Source organism: Notamacropus eugenii, chromosome 4 (genome assembly GCF_028372415.1).
Source record: "Notamacropus eugenii isolate mMacEug1 chromosome 4, mMacEug1.pri_v2, whole genome shotgun sequence".
In the NCBI taxonomy this organism is placed as follows: domain Eukaryota; kingdom Metazoa; phylum Chordata; class Mammalia; order Diprotodontia; family Macropodidae; genus Notamacropus; species Notamacropus eugenii.
The window spans coordinates 78,469,331-78,490,010 of record NC_092875.1 but is presented as its reverse complement, the minus strand read 5'-3'; the positions used below and the strand labels follow the sequence as shown (position 1 = coordinate 78,490,010).

Below are 20,680 nucleotides of genomic sequence, written 5' to 3'. Positions count from 1 at the left end.
CCAGTCCTGGAAGTTGAGCAACTTTGCTTCAACCTCCCTTTCCAGCCCTATTGCACACTCCTTTCACTCTTAGTCAAAATGAATTGTAATTCTATAGTGCTTACTATGTGTCAGGCATTGTGATAAGTATTTTACAATTATCTCTCATTTGAACCTACCCTAGGTAGGTACTATTAGTATCCCCATTTTATAGATGAGGAAACTGAGGTAGACAAGAGGTTGAGTGACTTGTCCAGGGGCACACAGCTAGTAAAGTGTCAGAAACCACATTTGAACTCAGGTCTCCTTGACTTCAGGCCCAGTGCTACGACCACTGTGCTACTTAGCTCTCCCTTGCCCTTTATCCTCTCTCTGTGCCCCATGTCTGGAAGAGGTTTCCCATATCTGTTGATGCTTTTTCCTTCCTTCAAAGTCAAACTTCTGTCACCTCCTCCATGACCCACAGTTCTCTCCATTCCCCTCCCAATAATTTCTCCCTCCTCAAATATCTCAAAGAATTTATATTGGTCTTTAAAGACTGCACAAAGCACTTTTCTCACAACCACCTCGAGTTAAGTAGGATAGAAACTGGTGGTTCTCACAATTTTTTGGTGAGGAACTCCTAAAGGAGGAAAAGCCTTCTGCTAATGCATACTAGCACTTTTTTCTACAATAGGCACAGAGAGGTTAAAGAATTTGCTCAGGGTCACTCAATCTGCAAGGGTCAAGAGGCAAGACCTGAAGCTAGATTTTTCTGGCTTCCTGGCTGGATCGCTATCCACTGAACCACACAGCTTCGAGCAGTGCAAATATTATTTTACAAGTGAGGGAACTGAGGCTTGGAGAGCTTAAGCTACTTACTGAATGTCACAGTTAAGATTTGAGCTAGGCCTCTGCTGACTTCCTTGCTCTGTCAACGGTCATTCCAGTGGTCTTAGGCACCTTACCTCCCTCCATTGTGCTGTGCTTTGAGAGTATGGTCTATGCTGTATCTATCTTTGTATCCCAGCCTCCTAAACAGAGCCTTAATGTTTGACTTTGAATCCAGAAGGACCCCAGGAGCAAGAGGAACATGGATCCAGAGCTCTGGATTATTACAGTGGGTTGGACATTCCTGGTATCTGACATCCTTACTCTGCTCCACAGCATGGTCTTGGAGAGATGGTGAGTACCTCACTCAGGCTTCAGAAGGTAAGAAACCTGGGCATGGTAACATGTGCCTGTGAGCCACAACCTAAGGCTGGTGAATTGCTTGAGCTAGGGAGCTACAGTGGGCTAAAGCCAATCTGGTGCCTGACCTCTTTGTCACTAGTATGGTGAGCACTGGAGTGGGAGCGGGGGGGAGGGCGGGGTGTTGGTGGCACCAAGCACCAAGTCTGGCCCAGGTCAGAAATAAAGCAAGTCAAAGTTTGTTTGTTTTTTTTTTTTACCCATCAGCAGTGGAATCTGGCCCATGTGTGGCCACTGTACATATAACCTGGGGGATCCAGTCTCTAGAAAAAAAAAATGTGGGAAAGCTAGATCAAGATGATTCTGACTTATCAGGTTTAGGGGATGGAGGGAAATGGTGTGGTGAGATGGAATGGGTACTGACTATTTTATGAGACTTAGAACTTGTGTGAAGACAGGGTAAGTCCCCAGTTAAAGGCTCTAGGCAGCCCCCATGTGGAATATTGCTTTTCAGTTCTGGGTAGCCCATAGGATTGTAGATTTTGAGCTGGAAGACACCTGAGAAACCATCTACTCCAACTCTATTTCCTAAAGGACAAAACTGAGACTTATGGAGGTTAAGGAATTTGCCCAAGGTAGGGAATAGGAGAGTTAGGATTTGAAAGTCAGGGCCACTGCTACTATATCATTTGGCTTTCTGAATTCTAAGGACATTGACAAGGTCAAGGGCATCCTGGAGGGTGACCATGGGGATGGGGCAAGGGATGGGGACAGGAGGCATGTGACAATCGATTGAAGGTTTATCCCAGAGAAGCCAAAATTGAGGGGGCACATGATCAATGCACACTTTGTTCTGACGGAAGGGCTGGCACATGGAAAGATTAAACTTAGTCTGCTTGGCCCTATCAGGCAAAATCACATGTGACAGGAGTCACAGAAAGGCAGATTTAAGCTTAATATAAAGAAAAATGCCCCTAAATTAGATCAAGAATAAAAAGTAGCAGTTTTGTGAAGGGAGTTAGTGTGTGTGTGTGTGTGTGTGTGTGTGTGTGTGTGTGTGTGTGTGTGTGTAACTGGCCTAGAGAGCCCCTGAAGCTCTTTTCAATGGTGACCCCTGAGTCAATTGTCTCTGGGACCACATCTCTGGAGCCTGGCTCCTCGGTTAGGTTGGGTGGCTGGCTGGGAGGGCAGGGGAAGACTTCTGCTCATGTCTCCCCTGGCTGATTTTCTAAACAAACTCAATCTTGTCTTTTTTGGCAAGGGGCTGGGACTACGTATCTGTGCCCCTAGTGGGGCCCTAAAGAGGGCGAAGGCAGGAAAAAGGGACTCCGGTACGTTCACAGATATAACTCTGCCCCTCCCACCCAAAAGTGAGGTCTGGGTCTCAATGCCAGCCAACCCTAGACAACCTGCCCTCTAGTGGCCGGACCAAGGGCGTTCCCCTCTACTTGTCCTAGCTTCCCAGAGAGGACACGGAGACAAAGGTATGGGGTCACCAGGGATCATGTTGGGATCGGTGCCTTGAGCCGGCCAGATAACCCTCTGGGATGGCCCAGGTTCTGCCTCGGTCTCAGACAGGTCCAAGCCTGAGACCCTCCCAGCCAGGACAATCGGTCATCAGGGTGGGGACTGAGCAGCCTCCTTCTTCCGAAGCACGAAATCCCCAGGGCTAGCTGGGCTCATGGCATAGAACACATTGGCGTTGTCTGGGATCAGGAGCTCTGCGGGTGGAAGGCCCACATGGAGTCAAATTGCATCAAGTCGGCGTACTAGTGCTGTGTGCTTTATCTTCCTGTGTATTTACTGGGGTTTTTTCCCCTTAGGTAGGAGGGAAGTGAGGTCAGAGGATCACAGCAATTTAGAGAAATTTGACCTCTCACGTAACCGAGCGGAAAACCGAAGTGGGAGGGGGAATCCCAGGAACAAGCCGATAAGAGGCAGTACCAAACTTCGAACCTAGGTCTGGAGCGCCATGCCCACCGCTGCACAAAAAGCCTTATTGACGGGCCACTAACTCCCTTTGTTAACCCCAGCCCGCCTGAAGCGGCTTTCTGCCAGAATTGTTTGCCCTGGAGTTTTCTCAGTCTTGAGGCTCCGGACGAGGGAAGGACTAGACTGGTCTCACCTCCTCACAGGGCTACTAATTGGGGTTCTGCCAGCTGCAGTCCCTGCCCCCTTGGAGCCTTGAGCCACCACACCATGCCCTGGGTTCACCGGCCCCTGCAGTCACCACAGCCCCCGGGCTCTCACACCCACTCACCCCGATCCCCAGGCAAGACCTGGAACAGCTGATAGTCACGGGGCTGTGGCTGCTCCAGGTGCAGCTTCTGAAGAGCTCGGAGAACCACACCTGGGACTTTATCCTGGCTAGTGAGCTGGGGGTGGAGACGGGGAAAGAATTCGTGAGAAAGAGAAGTGGGGGAGGTGCTCGGCACTCAGGGAGGGGAGGGGGGGCGGGAGGGGGGAGGCAAGAGGGGGGGAGGAAGGGAGAGAAGGGGGGAGAAGGGGAGGGGACAGGGGAGGGGGGAGCAGTACTGTCGCTCAGTGAGAGTGGGAATGTCCTAGGTGTGGAGACAACCTCCCCTCCCACCCCAGTTCTCCCTCTGCTTAGGTCACACAGACGGCGGCTCCTCCTCCTTACCAAAATGCTCCGATAGAGGTTCCCAGGGTCAAGGTCGATGCTGACTCTGATGACACAGGCATCTGGGGTCTGCTGCCCTGGGTGGAAAGTTCCTGCACTGCTCCCGGGGGAGGCTGGGCCCTGCTGGAGCTCAGGAGCCTCGGTTCCCAGAGTCAGCTCCAGGGTGCCCTGGGCAGGGGAAATTCCAGTGATCACCAGCGTCCAGCACACCTCCTGGCTTCAGTACTCATCACACATGGAGATATACAACAGCTCTCCCTCCCACCTGCCATGTGTAAGTCACTCTCATCATATCTTGGGGAGAAGGTCCTTTCCAATTCTTTCATTTGAGCCCCTTCACACCTCCCAGTCACACTGATGTGATACTCCCCTATTTTACAACTGAGAAATTTGAGAGTCAGACAGGAGAAATGATTCGCTCAAGATCCTAGTTAGTGGTAGGGTCAGGACTAGAACCCCGGTCTCCTGACTTTCAGTCCAATACAGCTTCCCCTCTACTCTGATTGCCTCTTCACCCAGACACACCATACCCTGCATAGTTGAGGTCACGTACCTTGTGGCCCAGGCCAGTGGCCCCTGGGGATGGAGGAGGGCTAAAGGTCGGGGGGTCCCCATCTCCAGGACTGGATGGGTAGGAACCTGAAGAGAGACTACAGGAGACATAGAAACCAGAGCTGCTATTATTCCTTTAACTCCAGTCCCTAACCTTGCCCTCCAAATCTTACCCTCTTCCAGCCTGTCTTACCTGGGGGTGGGAGAGGGGGTGTCCCCAGGTTGGTGGCTGGGAGAGGAACCCCTTTCCCGAGACAGCTTCCTAAGAATTCGGAGAGAGATGTCAGATATGACTCTAAGGGAAGCCCAGGTACCCCCATAATTTCATCATTCTTCCACTCAGATTAAAATGGACTCACGCACTAAGTCTCTTAGTAAGACTTATCCGCCGCCGGATCCTGGGGGAGGTGGGACAGGAGGCAGCTGGGGGCTCAATAACCCGGGACAGGCGGTAACTAGGGGAGATGAGAATGAGGAAATGGGGACCAGAGACTCAGCTGGAATCAGAAGAATGGAGATGGGGGCCAGAGGGATGGGATCAGTTGATAAGAATTCATCAAGGGATGAGGTTGAGAACATGAGTCAATTAATTCATTTTACAAACATCCAATCATCATGCCTTGCCTCTGCCCCAAACCCTCCATGTCTCCCTGCTGTCTACCAAGTCAAAAATTCAAGGGTCACTCTATGTTCCAACCAAAGTAAGGAAATCTAACCCCTGCATGACCCCACCCCTCCTTTACCTTTGCTGACAATCTTCATCCCCTACTTTGTTCCTGTTGAATTCCTGCCCATCCTTTAAAGCTAAGTTCAAATGCCACATCCTTCAGGAAGTCCTTCCTCAATCAGTAATAACCTTCTCCTTCATAACTCACATAGTATGGTGCTTGTATCTCTCTAACATAAACCATATTTGTTATCTGTCCTGCTCTATTACAGAAGGAAGCATGCCTTATTTAAGCTTGCCCTGGAGCCTAGTACAGGGCTTTGCACACAGACATTTAATCAATGCTTGCTTCACTGAATTGTGTTTAGGAAGAGAGGCATGGTGGGGTAGTGGATAGAGAAACCAGTCCAGAAACCTAGTCTCAGAAACACACTAGCCTTGTCATCCTGGGCACTTTGTTTTACGTCTCATTGCTTCCAGACAACTAACCCTTAAGATTTGTAAGTTACAGAGCAAATGCTGGACTGCATTGATAGAGGGGAGTTCCAGAGGAATTGTAGATCTGCTCAACAAAAACAAAGACCATTTAGGAAGTGCCTATTTGTATGCTGGGTGCTGAAGGACAGATAAAAGACAGAGCTTGCCCTAAAGGAGCTTACCATTTAATAAGGAGAAAAGTATGGGAGTCAAGTGCACTGGAGAGGACCAGGCAGGCTACATGCTCTTTGAAATATGAGAGGGCAGAAAACACTTTCAGCTAGAGAAATCCAAGAAAACTTCTTCAAGGAGGTAGTAGCCACTGTGCTAACCATTGAAGGAATCACATCCATGGAAGGGGAGAAGAGAGAATGGTTCTAATCAGGTCTAATGCTGACCTAAACAAAGGCATGGAGACAGGAAGGAAGAAACAGGGCACAAATGGGGAACATGGTTTGAGTAACAGAAGGGGAATAGTCTGACCTACAGTTAACCAGGTAGGTTGGGGCCAGGATCAAGAGGTTGGACTTAATTTAAAGGAGATTGATTGTCTAGGGGCTTAATTTGGGGGCATGTCAGAAGTAGGTTGTGCATCACAGGGAAGCAAGGGATCAGGCATGTCACCTCTGCTCCTCGCTGAGGGGACGCTGGGCACGGAAGGCAGCAAGAACTGGTGGCCGAGATGGTAGGCTATAGCTCATACAGCGACGCTGAAGGTGCTGGATCCGGGACAGGATCTCCCATTCCTTGGAAAAGGGAGGTGGGGTTCTTTCTGCCGGACCTTCCCTCCCCCCTATTCCCTACCTCCCAGACATTCCCCCTCCTACTGGTCCCAGGGTCTTTACCTCTCTCCCCAGTTTCCCCTCATTACCCAGCACACCTCCCTTTTCCCCTCTGTCCAGGTCCCTTTACCTTCCGACGCTTCTCAAAGTTGATAAAATCTCCCTGGAAGCAGAGAAAAGAAAACAAAGCCAGAACCTAGAACTGAGCTCAGAGTCCCCAAGACAGCATAGATCACAGGATCATAGAACTTAAAGCTAGAAGGGACCTTAGAGATCTAGTTCCACCCCCTTAAATTTACAGAGGAAACACCTGAGGCCCTTTGGGAGGGATGGAATTGCCTAAAGATACATCAAAAACAAAGTGCACTTTGGATCCAAACCAGGGTCTTCTTACTCCTGATGCAGTGCAGTGGGGCAGGGAGGGGATGTTGTAGTTCTGAAAAGGTCTAAGGAGCAAGGATGACAGTGAAAAGATGGGGGGTGGAATGAGATTGGGGAGTGAAATCAGGGGCCAAGCTTTCACCTCCAGTAGGTCAGGCAGTGCTGTGTCCAGCATGACAAGGTCAGTGAGGAAGGTGCCCAGGTAGGGGATAGGACCAGGGGACACTTTCTAGAATTGATCAGAAACTTGATCAAGTCCCTTGGGCATTATTGTCCCAACCCCTGTCCCACCTGTCCTATCATGTCTCCCAATTCCTGTCCCCATCCCTCCACCCCCACCCCCAGAACAAAATCCTTGCAGCCTTCTTCCTCAGGCCTGCCTCCCTTCTCAAGTTCAATATAGTCCCTTACCAAGGGAGGGACTCCTGGAGCTGTCTCCTCTTCAGGGGAGGTCAAGGAGGCTTCTTCCTGCGGTAGAAATGGGGTAAAGAACCCAAAGGATAGAATCCTAGTCCCTTTTTCCAATAACCAGACCAGAGCCCCCCAGAGGAAGAAAACCTGTGTTTTGTGGAATAAAGGTTTAGCCACAAAGGCAAAAAATGTTGAGCACTAAAAGAAGAGAGTCCTCTTAGCTGAGAAACCAACAATTTGGGAACACACAAACTTCAAGGGTCAAATGAGGCAAGAGAGAGAAACATGAGGAAGGAGGGATTGTGCGCTAAGGGGTGCTAAGGTTCTAAGGCTGAGCTTCAGTGCTGGACACTGGGGACTGTTTTCTGCCTCTGCATCCCTTCCAGGGGAAGTCCCAGACCCTCGTCACTACTTCTTGCTAGGTTCATACGCAAGACTACTGGTTAAATATACTGCTAAGCATGTATCTCCCACCCTGAGCATTATATGCCTCCAGATTCAGGTCAACATATATTTATTAAGCACCTACTATGTGCCAGGTTGATAAAAGTTAAGCCTGTACAAAGTGATAGCTCTACAAGATCCTGGCACTCATTGTCTTCTCAGTGTTTCCCTTCCCCATCCAGCTTGGGTATTCCCACCTCAAGGTCCCCAGCATCCAAGACCCTTCTGTACCTGGGAGAGAATCTCTCGGCTGTTAAGGTGATTGTTCTCATCAGAGAAAATATTGGAGAGTTTCCGGTACAAAGAGAGTGGCTCCCTACAGAAGAGAGAGATAGGGAGGAGGAAGGGAGTAAGGTCAGGGGTGAGAGAGCACCTCTTTAAGGTCTCTGCTGGTCAGTCTTTCTATCCACAGGATCTCAAAAGGGATGTCAAGAGTCATCTTCATCAGCTACCATCTGTATGGGAATCCCCTTTAATAACATCTGGGAGGTCTCTTTCTCCTCAAGTAGCTCATTGCACTTTTGTGTGTCTAGGATCATTAGGAAACTTCCCAAATCCTAAATCTGCCTCTTGGCCACTTCTGGCCCAATGTTCCTAGTTGTATCCTCTGAGGCTATGAAGAACCACTCTGGTCCCAGTTCCCTGTAACAGTTCTCCCTGTAACAGTAACTATCTCTGCCCAATCCCATCTATCCCCATCCTTGTTACTCTGTCTTTGATCAAGGAAGAAGAAGTTGCACCCTCTCTCTGGCCTCTCACTGGCTCGCTTACAGCCACTCCTCCCCTCTTACTCCTGAACCCTCACCGGCTCACAGCTGCCCAGCTCCTCTTGAGTCTGTATATGGGGTTGGACTGCAGTGCTGAGAGGATAGCCCGGAGGGATGAGAAGTTCCTCAACTCCCTACAGCGCTGGGTAAGAAAAGGTAGGCCATGTTAGATCCTATTAGTCTGTGTTGAAGACCCCAGGCACCCTATCCATGGCCCTCTGGAGACTTTCCAGTCACATAAAGCCCCACACCTGAGCAATGAAGATCCATTTCTCCAGTCGTTGGGCCCGATGGGGTGGGGGCAGTCCTGGTCCTGCCAGCACTGAGCTCAGCACACAACTAGTTACTGCGTTGAACTGGGCCACAGTGGCTCGGACAGAGGGGGCAGTCCCACGTCCTCCTGCTTTATCCCGATGAGACCACACAGAGCCCAGGCACTCCCAAAGGCACACTTGAGAAAAAAGTTCCTGCATATTGGGATGGAGGTGGGGTGAGATACAACTGAGCATAAGCAGCTTCCTGCAGTGTTAGCCTCTCTGCTTACCCTACCCCCAATCTCCAATCTCCCTTGGGCCTCTAAGTATGTGTAAGATGGTAGTTCTGAGGTCCAAGCAAGGGATGAAGAAGGCAAACATCTTTGCCCTATGCATCAGATATAGTTAGGGAGGAAAAGACCAGGGAGGTATCCTTACTCCAATTGATTATCAGGATCCAGGGGTTGGGGACAGATGTTCCCTGCCCAGCAAGGTAAGTGAGAAGCAAGGGAGCCAGTTACAGAACCAGGAGATCTCAGAGTCAGAAAATACCTCAGGGACCATCTAGTCCAATGCATACCTGAATCCCTCCATAATATACTGGTCAAGTAGTCATCTAGCCTTTGCTAGAAGGCCTCCAGTGAGAGGAACTCACTACCTTCTGAGGTAGCCAGTTGGGGACAGTGCCAATTGATAGGACACCGATTCAAATCTGTTTCTTTGAACATCCATCTATTGCTCCTAATACTGCCCCTCTGCAATCTAGAACATAGCTCATCCTTCTTTCTTATGACAAATATTTCAGTGATCATAAATTCGAATACTTTAAGGTTCAGAGATTTCATACTAGAAGGGAACTCATTGGGCAAAGAGTTCATCATCATTTTCTAGATAAGGAAACTGGAGCCCCAGAGAGGTTGGGACTTGCCCATAGTGGCAGAGATGACCAAGCTCGAATCTGAACCCAAGGCCTCAAATCTAGCACTCTTTTCACTATATGCTTGAAGACAGTGACTGTGTCCTTCCCTAAGTCTCCTATTCTTCAGGCTATATCTCCCCAATTCCTTCAACTGATCTCATATGGAACAACCTTCAGATGCTTCACCACCTTGGTTGCCCTTTCTAATTTATTGGTGTCTCCCACTTAAACAGTGATTCCAAGGCAGCCAGGTGACACAGTGGATGGAGCACTGGCCCTGAAGTCAGGAGTACCTGAGTTCAAATCCAGCCTCAGACACTTACTAGCTGTGTGACCCTGGGGCAAGCCACTTAATCCTGACTGCCTCCAAAAAAAACCAAGCAAACAAAACCAATGATTTCTGGAACTGAATCTAGATCTCCAGATCTGAGATCACCAGAGTTCAAATCTTGCCTCTGTTTCTCACTCCTTAGATGACCTCAGACAAATCATTTCACCTATATCTTGTTCTTTTCTCTTGCATCCTAACAACTGGCACTGTCCCCAACTGGCTACCTCAGGAGGTAGTGAGTTCCTCTCACTGGAGACCTTCTAGCAGTATATTATAGAGGATTCAGGTATGCGTCGGATTAGATGACCCCTGAGGTATTTTCTAACTCGAAGATCTCCTGGTTCTGTGACTGGCTCCCTTGCTTCTCCCTTACCCTGATGGGCAGGGAATATCTGTCCCCAACCCCTTTGATCTTGATGATTGGAGTAAGGACACCTCCCTGACCTTCTCCTCCCTAACTATACCTGATGTATGGGGCAAGGATGGTTGCATTGGATGGACCTTCAAGGTCCTCCAGCTATAATCCTATGATCTGTAAGTAACTCCGGTAGAAACTAGGTGCTGCAGTGGATAGAGTACTGGGCCCAGAGTCAGGAAGACCTGAGTTCAAATCCAGTCTTGGTCACTTACTAAACTGTGTGACACTGGACAAGTCACTTAACCTCTCTGCCTCACCTTCCTCAGTTGTAAAATGGGGATAATAATGGCATTTGCCTCCCACTGTTATTGAGGGGATGAGATAATATCTGTAAAGTGCTTAGCAAACCTTATAGTGCCATATAAATACTAGTTATTATTATCTTATGATATGCCTAGAACTCTTAAAGGACAACTAAGTGTTCCATTTTAACACTTCACCCTACTTGTTCTGGATATAAACTCCCTACAAGCCATTTCTACTCTTCTTGGTATGAAAACCAGAAAAGAGTAGTTTTGCCCTCCTTGAGTGAATACATGCTCCTCCCTCTCAAGCAGCAGTCCTATCCCATCTTTTAGCCTTTTCATTCTCAACAGTCCTATCCTGTCTTTTATCCTTTTCATTTTCCCCATTGTAGAAAAAAAAAACCCACAACCCCTAAATGCATCCCAGTGTACTTAACTTTCCTCACCAATCCCCATTCATTCTGAATTTTTATGCTCAATACCATTCTTAAATGACTTCACTTCCTGTTACCTAGCCACGTTTCTACCTTTTCCAAAGCCCTTTTTTCAAACATTTCAACTGGCCAAATAATTCCCTGTGCGTCTATTCACACTGATCTCTATAAACATCCTCTCTCCTTTTTCACTTAGTAAACACTGGTTTCTCTTTAGCTCTTCAGAATTCTCTCCCTAAGAATTTCTCACTACTACTATTGAGTTGATTTTCTCTATCAATTTTTAGTCTGTAGGAGCCTTTTCTTTTAACCTTTTGAAATTTGCTCTCCCCAAATCTAAGCCACATGTCAGACCCTATCCTTATTTCAAGCAGTGGAGTCAAGATGAGCTGAAGGTTACCCTCACCATATCCATCAGGGTCAGCTGTTCAGCTACCTCATCCACACTAAAATCCAGCAGTTCGGGGCACTCCTTTCCATGGTCTTCTTCCTCTTCCAGGGGGTTTTCTGGGCCTGGAGACCCTGGGCAAGCGGAGTTAAGAATGAAGAGAGAATGGCCTTCTCCCTCTTGGAGAGGGGCAACAGGTGTCAGAAGCAAACAGCTGTGGTGTCATGGTTCCCCTAGAGTCATGAGAGGACCTGGGGACCAGAGTGAGAACAGGGCAGGAGGAGGAAACCTTCCTTTAGCTATAATTAGCCTCTGACATGGGTGTGAACCCCAAACATGAACCAGGCAGAGACAAGAGAAAGAGCAACCGGGGAAGATGAGAGAATTGTTGGGGGTTAGAAGGGAAGGCTGTGACCCAGAATACAGCCTAATCATGGAAAGAGGAGGCTTAGTGCTGTGGATAAAGAGACCATTGGAAACAAAATTGGAGGAGTTCACATCTCAGCTATGCTACATCCGAGCATGGAGATGGGGCAGCTAGGTGGATAGAGTGCCAGCCCTGGAATAAGGAAGACCTGAGCTCAAATGCTGCTTCAGATACTTCCTAGCTGTGTGATCCTGGGCAAGTCACTTAACCCTGTTTGTCTCAGTTTCCTCATCTTTAAAATGAGCTGCAGAAGGAAATGGCAAACTACTCCAGTATCTCTGCCAAGAAAACCCCAAATGGGGTCACGAAGATTCAAACATGACTGAAATGACTCAACAGCAACAAATCAACAAAACTATATGAGACCTTGGACAAGTCATTTAACGTAGGGCTCCATTTTCTTCATCTGCCTGTACAGTGTTTTAAGCATGATAGATGCCTAACACATGTTTGTTGAATTGAATCAGATCTGTAAAATGGGGGCACGGAACTACATAATCTCAAAGGTCCCTTATAGCTCTAACCCTGGTTGGAAGCCTGGCTGGAAGATGAAGCCTTTATCTTTCAAATAATATTAGTAGTAGGAATGTAATGTTCCTGAAGTACTTTGAGATTAGTAAAGCCTTTTCCTTACCACAACCCTGTGAGCTAAGGAGTAAAAGGTATTGTCTTTATTTAACAGATGAGAAGGCTGAGATTTATCAGAGATAAGATGACTTACCTAAGGTCACACAGCTAATATGTACCAGAGTTGGGAATGAAACCCCAGGTTACCTGTACAATAACACCAACATCTTCCTTCCACTACCGACTGCCTCTTACTCTACCCAAAGGCACTCCTGGAAAAAGAAAGGTCTCCCCTGCCCCATGCAGATTTAAGGACAGAAGAAGGATGGATCCTGGTTTTTCAGTTATCAGGCAATGCCCCCATTCCAGTATTCTAGGATGGTGACCCCACAAGCAAAGGGGTTGGTTGTGGTGGTAGAAGGGGAGGTACCATAATGAGAAAGCTCTGGCACTGCTGGGGCCTCCTTGGCCCTCTCTTCCTCCTTCTGGAGTTTCTTGGTCTCTTCCTCCTCCTGGAAGTGCTTCAGCAGCCTCTCAGCTTCTTGGCTCTCTGCCCCACCTGGGGCTGCCCAACTCAGAAAGGTACAAACCTGGACCAGGTTGGAGTGGGCAGGGGGATCTTTGAAATCCTGAGGATGATCCAGCAGCCAGGAGCCCAGCACAGATATCAATGCCCTGTAGCCAGAGTCTAGCCTCAGGCTATGATCTAGCCATGGACCCTTAAAATCAAACCACTAATTTCTCAGAACCAACCCCTGACTTCTCGCTACTTCCAGCCCAGTCATTGACCTTTCATATCCTAACCCATGAACCCACCATGGATCCATCCTTCATCTTTGGAGTACTAACCTAGACTCCTGCTCCTGGCTCAGGTCCAAGTGACCTTGACCTTGTTCCTCTGGTCCTTTCCTGGAAAACAGCCCCGGGGAAGCATCAGTAAATGGAGACTGGAAGGAGGAAATAGAAGGGATGGTAGGAGGAAGGGAGGTTTCATTTACATGAGGTTAAGGAAATATCAGCAGGGGAAGACAACCTGAAAGACTTAAACTGGGGGTGGGGGTGGGGGAGGGTGACTAGCAGGTCCTTAGGGTGATTGTGTGGTTACTGGAGTTGGGGAGAGGGGAGTTCATGAAGGGGGAGGTGACCTGGGAAGAAGCACCTATTATGGAACAGGAGTGCAAGGACTGACAGGTGCGAGATTTCGAAAGGTGAGAGGGGAACCTAATGGACAAGCAGGGAGATATGGAGAAAGAGGATGGGAATGAAAAGGGTCCCTAACCCCTGGGGTCTTGGGGCCTGCCGCAGCGGCAGCAGGAGACGAAGCACATGGTCGGTGGGCACGAAGGCACGGTGTGTGGCCAGGAAGGCGGGCACGAAGGCCGGGTCCTGTTCGTGATCCCCGCGCACCAGCTCCAGTACCAGACGCTGCAGGGGCGCTGAGCGCAGCGCCCGAACTTTGCAGGTGCGATAGTGCACGAAATCTTCAGATCGCCCAGGATCTGGAGCCTTGAGGAGGTGAGCCTCAATCATTCTGTGGCAGTAAGCACCTCAAAAACCCCTAGGCCCCCATCCTGCCCCTACCAGTTCCTAGCTCCCAGCCCTGACACTGCTCCGCAACCCTCCACACTCCAGCCTCCCCCCCCAGGTCCACCCTCCTGGCCCCACCCCCTGCTCCCCCAGCCCAATTCCTCACCTGGCCCCTCCCCCTCTCTCGGCCCCCTCCCGGGCCAGGCCGCTGGCTGCGCTGCCTTCTCAGGATGACATTGTACACCGCTCCGTCCACCTCCTCTTCGCCCCACTCCTGGAGCGGCGCCTGCGGGGACCAGAACCAGATTTGAGACCGGGGTGGCTCGGCGAGGAAGCCCGGGGCCAGGGGACTTATCTTCCCTCCCCGATCCTTCGAGTCTTCTCCTGCTTCCCCCTTCCTCCTTCTGGGTTACCAAAGCGAGCTCCTTTCCCGGGGGCCGCTCCATGGCTCGGACACCTGCAGCTGGTCGGGTCGCTCCTGGCCCGACTCTGGCTCCGGCTCTGGCGGCGCAGGGACTGAGACGAAGAGTGGACAGACCAGCCTGCAAGCGGAGCGCTCCGGCTCCGGCAGTTGCAACCGTGGGGCTCCTGCTTCGGCCCAGGGCGGGATCGGGAGAAGGGTCTGCCCTGGCGGAACGCTGATGGAAGGGGCAGAGGAGGGAGGCGGGGGCTGGGAGGGAGCCTTGGGGCGAGGATCCAGCTGAGCGCTGGGATGGGGGTCACTCAGGCTCAGGCGCTTAAAACTGCGGGCGGGGGGCGGGGTTGGGTGCGCACCGCTGACCGCCTAGGTAGGTGGGTGCTGGGCGGGCTATTTCCATAACCGCCGAGATGGGGACACGGGACCGGAGGCCGGTCAGAGGGCGGGGAGTCCGGGCCACTGCCCACCTAGCACTGGACAAACCGGGAAGTACTTTCCAAACTTCCAGGAGCCCTTTGGTGGGGGGTTGGGGGGAAGGTGCCCTTCAAGTACACACACCTGGGAAGCCCCTCCCCCCTCACCCCAACCAGGACCTGAAACCTAACCAGCCTTGATCTTTCTAAATGTCTTGGCCAAAGTCTCCACCCGGGCAGTCCTGGCCAGTTTCTGTTTCTCTACATCCCTGTTTATCTGTCTCTATTTATTTGTGTGACTGTGGTCAAGTCACTTAACCTCTGAGCCTGTTTCCTCATCTGTAAAATGGGGATAACGGTAATTCACAAGGCTGTTGTGAGGAGCAAACGGGATAATATGAAAAACACTTCGTATATCTGACAGTCCTATACAAACGTCAACACCTAGGACTCTGTGTCTCTTTGTCCCTCCCTCTTTCTTTAGGGCCAATGCCAGTGACCCTTCCTCCCCACACTAGAGTCCCCTGGCAGGCAGAGGCAGGAATACAGCTCAGGCTCCATTGTAATTTTTATTGCCTAAAAAAAAAAGACCACTGGGAGGTGGGCAGTGGACCCTGAGTGTAATACAGGGCCTTTGAGCCCTTCCCAGCCCCAGGAGGTTTATGATTGATGGTGGGAACAGTCAAGAGCTAGGTCCCACTTCCCCTGAGCTGGGCCAGCAAGGCCCTGGGCCTGCCTCCCAAGGGACTGGGACATTGCTACTCTCCCAGGCCTTAGGGGTGGGAAAGGCCCCAAACTGCTCTTGCCCAGCTAGGTAGGCTAAGACTTACTCCTAGGTAGGAGGGGACCCAGATCCTCTAAGTAGATCTTGAAAAAGGGGAGAGAACCCAGGTCTATCCTTCGGGCCCTTGAGAAAGAACCTGGGGCTGGGTAAGGCCATGAGATGCTCTAACTGGCCCAGGTTGGGATCTGTGACTGCCCTCCTGGAGGGGCGCTGGCAGCCAGGCCAGGAGGGTGTGGCATCTATGACCGCTTTCGAGATCGGCCTCTCTTCTTGCTTTTGGACTCTATGAGTTTCTGAGACTGGAACTTCAAGGATGCTCGTGTCACTATCTCCCCAGTCTCATCCTCACTCTCTTCCTCATCTGGGGGAGACATGAGTGAGCAGGGTAAAGAAGAGGGGTGGGGGATATGAGGACATTCCCTGCCCCCAGTGCACAGATTTTCTTGTGCATCTCTCTTTGCCTGTTCTTCGCTCGTTGCCTGATACAACCTCTCCCTACCTACCCCCAGGCTGACTCACCAAAGAAGGTGTCCTGGGCAGTTGATGTAGGCAGCAAGATTCGGGTATTGTGAGGAGGGAGCTTCCCCTCCAGGGTGGCATAGAACTGTGGGAGAAAATGACAGGGTAAAAGGGCTGCTGGGGGAAAGAGTACCTTGTTTGGCCCAAACACTGTGCTAAGGGCTTTACAAATATCCCCACTGAATGGTGGGGATTCAAACAGGAAGCATGATAGAAAGAGGGAAAATCTGGAGCAGTTCCCCACTTGGAGCCCATCAGGGTTCCTACCTCCCGCTCAGCAAGCTGGTGCAATAGATCTGGCACGTCCTGTCCCTCCATATCGCTCTGCAGTTTGAGCAGCTTCTCCTCATTCTGAGCCATGAGGTCCAGCACATAATCTAAGGCATTAGGGTTTAGCTCCTTTTTGCTTTTCTCCTAGGGAATGTGGTTAGTGGGGGGAACCAAGGTCTCAGGAAGTTTATAGGTAATACCTCAAAGAGAGGGAATGATGGGGGTTTTGGGGTGTCTGTGAGAGACCCCAGGGGTTAGGGATAATAGGGTAACATGTTGAAGCTGCATAAACAGGGGCCTTGAAGGGGCTGAGGGGGGCACATTTAGGGGTTGAAGCAGGGATTCTTATGTATACCACTGGAATATGCTGCAATTTGTCGGCCAGGTGCTCAACCCCACTCTTGGCCAACTGAAGTGATAGAATGGTATTTTGCATCTTCTCCTTAGCTTCTGCTACTTGCTTCTCCTGGATGTCCAGATACTTTTGCAACTCAACCAAGACCTGTTGATCCCTGAGTTGGGCATTGGGGAAGGGGAAGACCAGATGTGAGGGTCCTTGGGATCATAGCCAATCCCATCCCTCAGCCAGTGTCCAGCCCCCCACCCCTTCTCTCCCCTCCCTCAGACCTGATGGCCTTGGCCTCCCCGGAGTACTTGAGCTGAATGAGCTCTTGCTGCAGACGCTGCTTCTCTATTTTCAGTGATGTCAGCTTCACTTCATTCTCTTGCTTCAGGGACTCCAGGTGTGCAAATGTCTCTCTCTGGGCTAAGAACCTGCTCACCACAGACTGCCCCCCACCCATATCCACTCACTCAGGGAGACAGACACACCTAGGAGAACCCAGACTGCTTTCCTTCCCACCTGGTCAGAGACATGGAGCAGAAATGGAGTCGTTCTCAGACGCTGGGACATATTGGGTACCCCACCCACCTACCCCCAGGGTCACAGGGTGACAAAGACACACAAAGACAGAGACAGAAAGAGAGACAGACCAGAGACAGAGACAGATTACAGCTGCATGACCCTTCCAGGCTTTTCTATATCTTGTCTAGGGTTGAAGATGCCCTTCAATTTATAGGTGCTTATTTCTTCATGTGTCTGGGGTAGGGCCCCCAGGGGACCTCTACAACATCAAGTCTTCTTCCCCCCACCTGGAGTACCCTCTTCTAGTTAGGTAGGGTGGGTGAACTAAAGCAGCCAGAATACCTGCCTAGCCTCCCCTTCCCCTGTTGGGTAACTCACACTGGGGTCAGATATGCCGGTGGCAACCTTGAGCCTGTCAAATGCAATCTCTGTCTGGTATGTGGCCCAGAGATTCTTTAACTTGCTTGTTTTTGTCCCCTGGGCATCTGTAAGGAATTCCTCAGACTGAACAGGTACTTGATCTCTCTGCTGGGTCTGTGGATACAATGAGTGGCATGGAAGGCAGTGCCCTCAGTTCTGCCACCTTCCTGCCCTGCTTCCTCTGAACTGAGTCCACACACCTTCCTCTCAATCCGCTCATTCTGCACCTTCTTCTCTTCCGTTCGCTTCTTAGCCTCCATCAATACCCTATCTCGCTCCTTCCGATCTTTGAATAAGTTCTCCTCCAGCTTCTGAAGTTCACTCTAGGTGGGGGGAGGAGGGGCCGAGAATATCAGGGAGAAGCTAAGCTTCAGAGTTCTGGCCCCCCAACAAAGGGGGAGGGGTGCCTGCTCCAGTCTCAGGAGGCTGGACCTACAGGCATACTCAGTGGTGATATGCAATGGTTTGGTCAGGTTGAGGTCAGTGAGGACCACGGTGAGGGTATGCCCTACCTTGGCAGCATCCCGAGCACCTGTGGCATCCTGGATCAAATTCTGCAGTTCTGAGAATTCATGTCTTAGTCTTTTGACTTCACCCTCCATTGCATCCAGTTTTTTCTCAAAGTGTAGGCTCTCTTCCTGGCAGAAGGGGGAAGGGAGGGCCAGGTTGAGGTTTAAGAGCCAGGGAAGAGGGCCCACTAATCTTCCCAGATCCTCACCATAGAGTCAAGCCCCCTCTTAATTTCATCTGGACCTAGAAAGCAATTTCCTCACAATAAGTCCCTATATATAGGACCCCAAAATACAGTCTAACCCATTTATATCCATTTCTACCCCAACATTCCCACATGCCAAACCTGCATGTAAGCTTTCAGCTGCAGGTAAACTCGAGTGATGTATTCTGCCTCATCAGCCTTCAGCCGGGCCTTTTCCAGCCGATTTTCCAGGTTGCGTATGGTCTGGGGGAGAGGTGGCAGTGATTGGCTATGATTCCTCCTCTCTCCAGGTCTTGGCTGATCGTGAGCTCTCTGGTACCATAACCCACCCAAGTTCTTTTTCCCACCCTGCTTGGGTTTGGGCAAGGCCTGATGCCCACCTTTGCCACCTCACTGTCATTGTCTTGAAATTCAATTGTCTCCAGCTCTCGAAGTGAATACTGTAACTGAAGCTCTTCTATTCGTTTCTGCCTTTGTTCTGCCTCATATCGAAGGGCATTCAATTGTTTCACCTTCTCACTCAGCCGGTGATCCATAAGGGCCAGGGCTTCCTGGGGGTCAAGAGTAGAAGACAGATGTAAATGTCTGTGTATAAAAGATATAGACAGCTGGTGCATATATACACATATCACCATATCATATGTGTATATATAACAGGCATCATATATGTGTCTATAATGTGTATATGTATAGAAAATGTGTACGTATACACATACACATTCAGAATCAGGAGCTAGGACTCAGAATAATAACCTCAGAAAAGGAGGCTATTATTAATAAGGCCTCCTGGGAGTCTGGAGGTTGAGTGTCCTGCCATGGCTAAGGCTACCTTTACAACCTACCTCTCCATTCTTGTTTTTCAGATAAGGCTTTTCCTCCTTCCATTCTCTGATGACCAAGCGTACCACTTTCTCATCACCCTGTGAAGTCAACAAACCAAAAACATTCCCTACCTCACCTCACCCCCAGGCTTGTTTCACCCACCAGTAAGGACATCAATGGCAAAGGTCCCCAAAAAACACTCTCCTCTTGGAAGAGAAAGGGAAGGAGCCTTACTTTCCTGAAGCTCCCATGACCCAGGTGGCTTTGACTCAGAGGCATGGTTTATGCAGCTTTCCCCTTGAAGGTCAGTGGAGCATGGGAGCCTCCTTCCCCTCCTACTCCCCCCTGCCCCCGGCCCAGATCCACCCCAGCCCTTACAATGAACAAGTCTGATAGCTTCTGGTGTGATATCTTGTTCTCTTCTCGAAGTTGTTTAATAGTTTCCTTGTTCTTTTTGATGGTCCACTGAGTACTCTCATGGAAGCACTTACGGTCGCCCTCTGGGGGCAAAGCAGGGTGTGAACACCCACCACACTGCCACCTCCTCCTTCCCATTTCCTCCCTTTTCCAACTATCATTTCCTTCCTTCAGCCCTTGTCCTATACACAAATACCCCATTTCCTACCCTCCTCCTGAATCTCTCCTTCCATCTGTTGTCCACTATTTGTTAATCCTTCTCTTTGTTCCTATGTCCCCCTCCCCTGCTGACCCTGGCTTGCTTAGCACCCTGTCTTTGATCTTCCTCTCAAATTATGAACTCCCCAAATTCTCTTAGGTCTGACCCTGACCTCAATATTCTGACTCCCCACCCTTTCTTTCTTGGTTTTGATCAGTATCATTCCTTTATCTCTCCCTGAGCCCAACTTCTTTCCAACACCGCCCCCCAACACTCCCCCTCAACTGCCCCGCTCCTCTCCCTTACCCCCCCATACACATGCTTACCCAACAACTGGATTTTCTTGTGCAGATCAGAAATCTGCACATGGACAGGAGGCTTCACTCCAGCATAAGTGACAGCTGAACGGCTCTGTAGATGTTTTGCCTGTTGCTTTGCGGCTGGCCTTGAGGAGACAGACCGGAGGGAACGGAGAGAACGGGGCTTGGGGAAGGGGGCAGGAGCTGGGGAATGCAGGGGAACCATGTTTAAGCTTGTGAAAGGGAGTCTCCTTAGCTTCTGGCTGAAGGGTAGGACAGAGCCTCCCGTGGAGGGAGGGAGCAGAAATTAGGCTATGCCTGGGGTGCAGAAAAGAGAAGATATCTGCCTGGGCTGTGGTCAAGACTGGGAGGTCTAGAAAATGGGGAGCGTATCCTGGGAAGTCAGAGAAGGAGGTGAGGGGAGTGAAGGTCCGGGAAGAACAGAGGAGAACTGGGGACTTCTTCCCAAGGTTCGGGGAAGGGCCGTCCCAGGACGGGAGGGGACTGTGGGAAAGGTTAGCGCCTGGACATTCCTGGAGGGAGCTCTGCTGTCGCCTGCAGCTCAGATTCGAGGGTCCCTGGAACTCCCACTCAGACTAGGTCCAGATAGAGCCTCTCAGCATCTGCCTCCGTTGCTAAGAAACCATCTTCCCCCCTCCTCCCGCTGTCCGCTACCATGGAAACCGGTCGCGTCCCACGCGATCGTTCCTATTGGCTGGCTCTGCGCCACGAGGACGGGAACTGGGACCAGCTGGGAG

At 50.4% G+C, this 20,680-nt stretch overlaps 1 protein-coding gene across 8 annotated transcripts; it reads right to left on the bottom strand.

Annotated features, from left to right (window-relative positions):
• Nucleotides 1-2,634: 2,634 nt before the first annotated feature.
• On the bottom strand, nt 2,635-20,575 carry LOC140500065 (ral guanine nucleotide dissociation stimulator-like 3). Of its 8 annotated transcripts, XM_072602274.1 has the most exons (31): nt 19,950-20,575; nt 19,386-19,507; nt 19,028-19,105; nt 18,566-18,736; nt 18,327-18,428; nt 17,983-18,108; nt 17,671-17,793; nt 17,429-17,584; nt 16,813-16,973; nt 16,541-16,697; nt 16,183-16,292; nt 15,916-16,000; nt 14,195-14,419; nt 13,948-14,067; nt 13,534-13,760; nt 13,104-13,163; nt 12,685-12,929; nt 11,279-11,394; nt 8,523-8,738; nt 8,310-8,413; nt 7,736-7,820; nt 7,061-7,117; nt 6,792-6,878; nt 6,399-6,431; nt 6,111-6,232; nt 4,702-4,797; nt 4,536-4,604; nt 4,344-4,440; nt 3,791-3,958; nt 3,410-3,524; nt 2,635-2,870 (listed from the first exon to the last, which is right to left on the bottom strand). In XM_072602274.1, the coding sequence occupies exons 1-31, from the start codon at nt 20,146-20,148 to the stop codon at nt 2,767-2,769; spliced, it is 3,936 nt and encodes a 1,311-aa protein (XP_072458375.1). In that variant the 5' UTR covers nt 20,149-20,575; the 3' UTR covers nt 2,635-2,766. The 8 variants fall into 8 exon arrangements, with proteins under 8 accessions (XP_072458375.1, XP_072458376.1, XP_072458380.1 ...); XM_072602275.1 differs by lacking the exon at nt 6,792-6,878; XM_072602276.1 differs by lacking the exons at nt 2,635-2,870; nt 3,410-3,524; nt 3,791-3,958; nt 4,344-4,440; nt 4,536-4,604 and adding an exon at nt 5,669-5,813 and having other exon boundaries at nt 4,701-4,797.
• Nucleotides 20,576-20,680: the final 105 nt, after the last annotated feature.

Coding starts and splice junctions, on each gene's coding strand:
- LOC140500065 (XM_072602274.1), bottom strand. CDS start 20,148: ATGGTTCCCCTGCATTCCCCAGCTCCTGCCCCCTTCCCCAAGCCCCGT. Junction 6,879..7,060: donor CTCCAGGAGTCCCTCCCTTG/GTAAGGGACTAT, acceptor GATCAATTCTAG/AAAGTGTCCCCTGGTCCTAT. Junction 4,441..4,535: donor ACCCCCTCTCCCACCCCCAG/GTAAGACAGGCT, acceptor TGTCTCCTGTAG/TCTCTCTTCAGGTTCCTACC.